Consider the following 7,029-nt stretch of genomic DNA (forward strand, 5'->3'; position numbering starts at 1 on the left):
TATTGTCAATCATAAGCAACAATACTATAGCCTGTAGACAGCCACCTAAAAGAAACGATATAGATGAGATCAAATACCTAAAAGTTAACCCACCACAAGGGAAGCTGTAAATAGTACACACGGAATTTTATTATCTTTGAATACAGCTTGTGTTTTTCCCTTTTCTAATATTGTTTAACATCATATTGTGACCTCTGGTCAGCCAGCAGGGTTAATGCTGTGATGCAGAAATATCAATGGGGAAATGGACCCCGGACGTACCAAAATTAAAGCTCCTTTTCAACGACGTTTCCAGGGCAGCAAGCAATTGATTGAACTTTCCAGTTGCTTTGTTGTTCAAAATGACAAACTCGATGCCAAAACCGTGTTCTCTTGTCTACTTTTTTGTCCTCTTGTTAGATAGTTTATAACCTATAAATATGTAACTTAAACTAGCGTTCCATCCATCATAGCTCCCCTTATCTTCACTTAAACATCTCATCAGTTTCTCACTTTATCCCCCAAAAAATAAAATCGTACTCATTTACTTCTCCACAGATTTTGTTTTCAATTGTTTCGTGTTATGGATTTGGCTTCTGCAGTTAAGAAGAATGAAGTAGTAGACGGACACTCAACCAGGGGGTGGGAGTTGGTTCAGGCTTTGCCAGGGAAATTGAGAACCAACGTATCTGAATTTCCAGGGAAGATAAAGAAGTTGGGACAAGGCGACCCAAGAAGAATTGTTCATTCCTTCAAAGTTGGACTGGCCATCACCTTGGTGTCACTATTCTACTATTTTGATCCTGTCTACGTTGGTTTTGGTAGCTCTGCAATATGGGCTGTTTTGACTGTTGTAGTTGTCTTTGAGTTCTCTGTAGGTAAGTTTAACACCCCCTCTCTACTTTGGTATGTGCCATCTTTGTCTAATTTACTTACTACAATATTTGTAAATTGGGGGAATTAGTGAAACGTACTAAACGGATTAAATTGTTTTTATGCAATTATGTGTACAGGAGCAACCCTGGGAAAGGGCTTAAACAGGGGTTTGGCAACATTTCTAGCTGGAACTCTGGGATTTGGTGCTCATCACTTAGCGACCTTGCCTGGAGAGAAAGTCCAGCCTATACTACTCGGGCTATTTGTCTTCTTTCTAGGTGAGGGACATTACCAAAGAAAATGCACTTGCACATCTATTAATTCGTCATAAAAACTACTAATTCCGAAAAAAAATTGTGTTGATACAGCTACAACAGTGTCATTTATCCGATTCTTTCCTCGAATGAAGGCCAGATATGATTACGGGCTTGTCATATTCATCTTGACGTTTTGCTTGATATCTGTTTCTGGTTATCGCGATGAAGAGGTGCTCGAAATGGCGCACAAAAGAGTGTCCACAATACTCATTGGTGGCTTTACAGCTCTTTCTGTTTGCATTTTCATCTGCCCGGTTTGGGCTGGCGAAGATCTTCACAATTTGGCTGCTAACAATATCGAAAAACTTGCGAACTTCTTAGAAGGTTCTTCCTTGGATTAATGTTCACAGTATTCTAAAATTCTAATTTTTAGTAGAACCTAAGTATATAAACTACTATATAGTAAACTATAATATATATATATATATATATATATAACTTACAAATTAATGTGTATTTGTGCAGGTTTTGGTGATGAATACTTCAAAAAATCGGGGGATAGAGAGTCCAACAAAGCATCATTACAAGGATATAAAAGCATACTTAATTCAAAACAAACCGAAGAATCTTTGGTTAGTAGGAGAACAAATTAAACTATTACTATTAAATCTCTCAATTCCACCCAAAAAATAGAAAATACAAAAGTAAAAGAAGATGCATGTCTTATTTCAGTATTTTATTCTCTGCAGGCTAATTTTGCTAGATGGGAACCCCGTCACGGGCAGTTCAAGTTTCGACATCCTTGGAAACAATACCTGAAGATTGGAAGCCTCACTCGGCAATGTGCTTTACAGAGTTGAAGCCCTTAATGGCTACCTCAATTCTGATGTTCAGGTACTACAGTCTACACTCAAAAAACATGAGTGCACCAAGATATCACCATGAAAATTTGGTAATTTTGAACAATAATGACATGATTTTTTGCAGGCCCCACCAGAAATCCATGGAAAAATTCAGGAGGCATGCATCAAAATGAGCTCAGAATCTGGGAAAGCCTTGCAGGAAATAGCATCAGCTATTAGAAAAATGACTCCACCATCTTCTGATTGCCCTTACATAAGAAAATCTAAAAACACCGCAAACAGCCTCAAGTCCTTGCTCAAGACAGGGTGGTGTAAAGACATAGACCTCCTAGAGACTGTGGCAGTGGCCACCATAGCTTCACTACTGCTTGATGTTCTTTCTAGCATTGAAAAAATTTCAGAGTCCATTCATGAATTAGCCTCTCTAGCACATTTCAATAGCGTGGAACCTGATGTAGCAAATGGGAAGCCAAGGTTAAATCAGCAGGGACAAGTGCAGTCAAGTTCTAACAGCGTTGATCTACCCCACCATCGTGTTATCACAATTGAGTAGCCAAACCCAAGAAAAATAGATTTCTTAATAGAGTAGAGACTCTGTGTGATTGTCAATTTTATTTTTTAGTATAATTTGTTTATTCCTTTTTAATTTTTTAGAGAGTTTCTACTAAAAAAAGTGAATAATAAAAAACAAGAAATATTTGCTCATAAGCAAATAATTAAAATGAATACTAATTCAAAAAAATATTATTCTATAAATTGGTTAGAGTTTTTAAATTTTGCAAGTGAGGTTAGAATGTTACCACTTATCCAGTTAATAATTATATTAATTTATTAATTTTTTAAATATAATTTAATGAGACATATGACAACCTTTTAATTTGGTTTATAAAATTTGAAAATTGTAGAACAAAAAGTAAATAGCTTTTTCTGACAAAATTTATCTCATCAGAAAATTTTTGACAATTTTCGTCGAACCTCTAATACAAAGTATCTTCAAATATTGACAAAATTTTTGTGGTCCAAAATTTGTTGAAAAAATGTGACGTCAAATATATATATATATATATATATATATATATTTATAAGTTTCAAACTTTCTTGGACATTAGTTTATTTTTTCTAATAGTTAACATATGATTAACCAAATCAGAGATAGATTTTAATTATTAAGTTAGCCCATGGTAACAGGGTGTGGGCTTTACTTAAGTAATTGGGCTTCCTTAATTAGACATCTAATTCGGCTTACAGAGGTAGAATTCTGTGTCTCCCAACACAACACCCTTATTTTTCTTTGTAAAATCTTGGCTCTTCCCATCTTTTTCCACTCAAGATAGTCTCTGCCCTAACAAATCAGAGACATTTCAATGGTCCATTTCAAAATTCTATCTGTCAATAGAATCAGTTTTTTTTTTCCTGTCAATTCTTTCACAATCTATCCATGTGGTTAACATCCCTTCTTCATCATCAACATCCTAGACCAAGGAAGAACAGCCCTGAGCCCTATACTTCTTTTAAACTCTCATTTGATTTTTTCATTTGAAAGATTTCTTAACCCTTTTTTTTTAAGTTGGAAACAAGTATGTATTACTTTAGTTATAAAGTATTTATCACCTTACGACTATTTGATTCATTAAAGAAAAGCAATGAACTTTTGACACGGCTTAAAGAAAGAAAAGGAAATAAATAGTACAAAAAAATGAACTGTCACGACCCGGAACTCTCAGTGAGCCCGTGACAATCGCCGCGACGTCTCGATAAACACTCATTACCCCGAATGTCGATCGGAACCCCGCAAGGCTTAGCATCAGCTTCCGCATCTCCTTGGTGAGCGACAGTTTTTAAATCTCGCATTTCAAGAAATTATAAGTCGTTTCTAAATCAAAATAATAAAATATTATTTTCTGGCTCACAGGAGCATTTTCGTCATTTTTCTTCGAAAATACTGAAACCCGTCAAAAATATGGTGTAAAAGCTAAATATGTTCATACATAATTTAAATCAAATAACTGAAGTATAAAATTACTTTTACAGTGACACGTGGGCTTCCAATTGACCAAGAAGGTGTAGGGCTACGAACCCTTACTTTCTAGGATGCAACTCCGAGATTAATTCTCGTTTTAATCAACTATCAATAAACTGTCCTGAACTTGAAAAATGGATAGGAAGAAGGGTGAGATTATATAATCCCAGTGAGTAAACAATTACCATCAAAAGCATCTAAAGCCGAGTAGATGGAAACAATATAAAAACGTTATATCTCAATAATGTTCATAATGCAAAATTCATTTCAATCTATACCAAACAATTTCTTTTCATCAAAATTTTCCTGACTTGTGAATTTCTTAAACTTGGCCCTGCCAGAATCATTCTCGCGGGTACCTTCATCAAGGTATCCCACTAAGACCACCAAGGCTGTTAAATGTTCCATACCCATAAACACATTTTCGCATTTGACACACAGCCGTTCTTTGGCGTTGGCTGAGTCTCACTCTCACGTGGTGGCCCGAATGTGAGGTGCACTCAAATCTTACCTCAGGAGATACTTCATCCAACATTTTCCCCCGGAAGTAAATATATAATTGAGTTACCATGCCCCTCTCATAGGTAGTCCACAGAAACCCCCACCACTGCAGTGACCGTTTAATATACCACCAGACCCATAAAATTTTTAGTAGCATAATATGACGTATAAAATGTAATCCAGTCTACCGAGACCAATTCAAAACTGTTCATATATTTCATGCTAACCCCAAAAATTTAGCCATCATGCTACCATAGTGTCATAAGCCACAATTTCAATAACATATAAAATCATAAATTCAACACAGTCTCCATATACTCAATTTTCTCAAAACAATATTTGATTTCAAAACCAGTATAAATCTCATTTAAAAAAAAAACATTTTAATTGAAAAACATAATATTTTATAATTTAAACTCACCATTCAATAAAAGCATCAAACAAGTATAATTACTCTAGATATTTAAGACGATAAATTGTCCACTCACAGAATTAGGAGTAGAAATATTTCTATTTTCAATCCGCGAGTACAGTCTTTTACCCGTATCCAATGGCTCACTACCTAGCCATAATCCATGACACATATTCCAATTAAATTATGTCTAACAGTTATTAGCTATTTCAGGCTCGATATATATGCGTGATATGAAATGAAAAATGCATAGGTAGCCATCTAGACTCGGTATTGGCCTAAGTCGATTTTTCATCCGATAAATTGACTAATGTGTCCAATTTCACTCCAACTTACTCCATTTCTTTTCCAATCCCTCAATTCACCAAGCACAACTAATTAACACACAATTAGGCAAAATTTATCTTCACTTTTCTTCTTGGAACTTTCGGCCAACAATGGTACACTAACTCCGTGATTTTTCCTACTTAATTTTCTCTCCATAATTCATTAATTCCTACACCAAAAACTATTATTTCTTAATCAAATCACCTAGAATAACATCCCATTCTTCCTCATTATTCACTTAGAGAATTCGGCTATTGATGGGCACCAAACCTTTGGTGGTTTTCTTCACTTGTTTTCATGCTACACATCATTAATCACCTAAAAACACTAACATACCTAAAAATCAAACCAATCCAAGATCATTCTCTCTCCATACCCATTTTGACCAGCCATGAACTCACCATGAAAGCATCCTTTTCAACCATGGAAATTAAGGAAAAATGCATGGGTAAGGTAAATCACTAGCAAAATTAAAGAAATTTTACCTTTGTTTGATCAAATCCTTGAATTCAAACACTTTCTCTTTGATTTTTTCCACCTAGGGTTTGTTCTTCCTTGGTTTCTCTTCTCTTCTGGTTTGGCCGATCACTATGGGAGAAATGGGCTGATTTTTATGCTTTTTTATAAAAAAACAATAAAATAATAAAAGCATGACTCATAATATTTCCTTATTGGTTCAAATTTTAAATATTTGACTTTTAATTCTTTAATTCTCCACCACACATTTCTCATGTTTATCCATTTCCATGATGAATAAAATCCCTTGGTCTCGTGGTCTCGACAAGTGTCAGGGATGAAAATTTACCGATTTGCCCCCGAGGTGGTAAAATTACTGTTTTACCCCTATACTCCAAAAATACCGAAATTATAACTTTTTCACTTATCAACCTCAAATTATACTCCAATGAGTCAAATGTGATCAATCTTGATCAAAAAATTCTTCCAATATTCCAATTTTATCCTAAAGTGGCAAAATTATCATTTTGCCCATGGATAGTGAAAATTCTGATTTGACTCCAAATTAATCCTTGAATTCCAAATCACCATTTTAAGTGATTTCTTGATTGTAAAATTTTGAATTTCACCTTAAAATCCCTATTTGAACTAGTTCGAGGCTTAATCGACTTAATGGTACTATTAGGGGTAATATCGTCTTTTAACGATTTCTCGAACTTCCTAAATAGGCAAACATTCTATTGAACATGTAAATGACGTCGTAATTATTTTATAGAATAGGGTTTGACAAGAACTATATATGCATGTTGATGCTTTTTTTTTTTTTAAATTCATTGCACAAAACAACTATTTAAATTTAAAACCTCACATTACAATAAAATTGAGTTTTAATCATACTTCTTTAGTTGACATTTTTTATATAGTAAAATCTTAAAAAGTGTACCTATTTAAACTTTTAGCTTCACTTTTTCACATATAATAGTAATATAAAAAAATGTAACCTTTGTTAGTGTATATAATTTTTATGGTTACATTTTATTCATAATGTATCTAAAAATTTATATAGTAAAATCAGATTTACAAAAATGTTCTTAAAAGCATAAAAAATGTTATTAAAAATATTTTTTACAGCACATTTTAAAAATATGCTATTTTAAGTCCAATTTGTTGTATGTTTAAACTAATAAATTAAAACTTTGCCTTTTCTTTTAAACATGCTACATTTTTATTTAGGGTTATTTAGGGTATAGAAGTACATACAACATTAAATGAGATATACATTCATTATTCTCTTTTGCTTATTTAATTACTTTTAGTAGAATTTAATAGAAAAATTAA

At 33.5% G+C, this 7,029-nt stretch overlaps 1 protein-coding gene across 1 annotated transcript; it reads left to right on the top strand.

The window, feature by feature from the left end:
- Positions 456-2,621, top strand: LOC18590215 (aluminum-activated malate transporter 2). The gene is given in 7 exon segments (XM_007015617.2): positions 456-857; positions 993-1,133; positions 1,224-1,496; positions 1,638-1,744; positions 1,862-1,960; positions 1,962-2,006; positions 2,100-2,621. Coding segments are annotated over 7 exon segments (1,389 nt in total). The 5' UTR covers positions 456-562; the 3' UTR covers positions 2,529-2,621.

The sequence above is a fragment of the Theobroma cacao genome, chromosome 9 (assembly GCF_000208745.1).
Source record: "Theobroma cacao cultivar B97-61/B2 chromosome 9, Criollo_cocoa_genome_V2, whole genome shotgun sequence".
NCBI classification, from domain to species: Eukaryota; Viridiplantae; Streptophyta; class Magnoliopsida; order Malvales; family Malvaceae; genus Theobroma; species Theobroma cacao.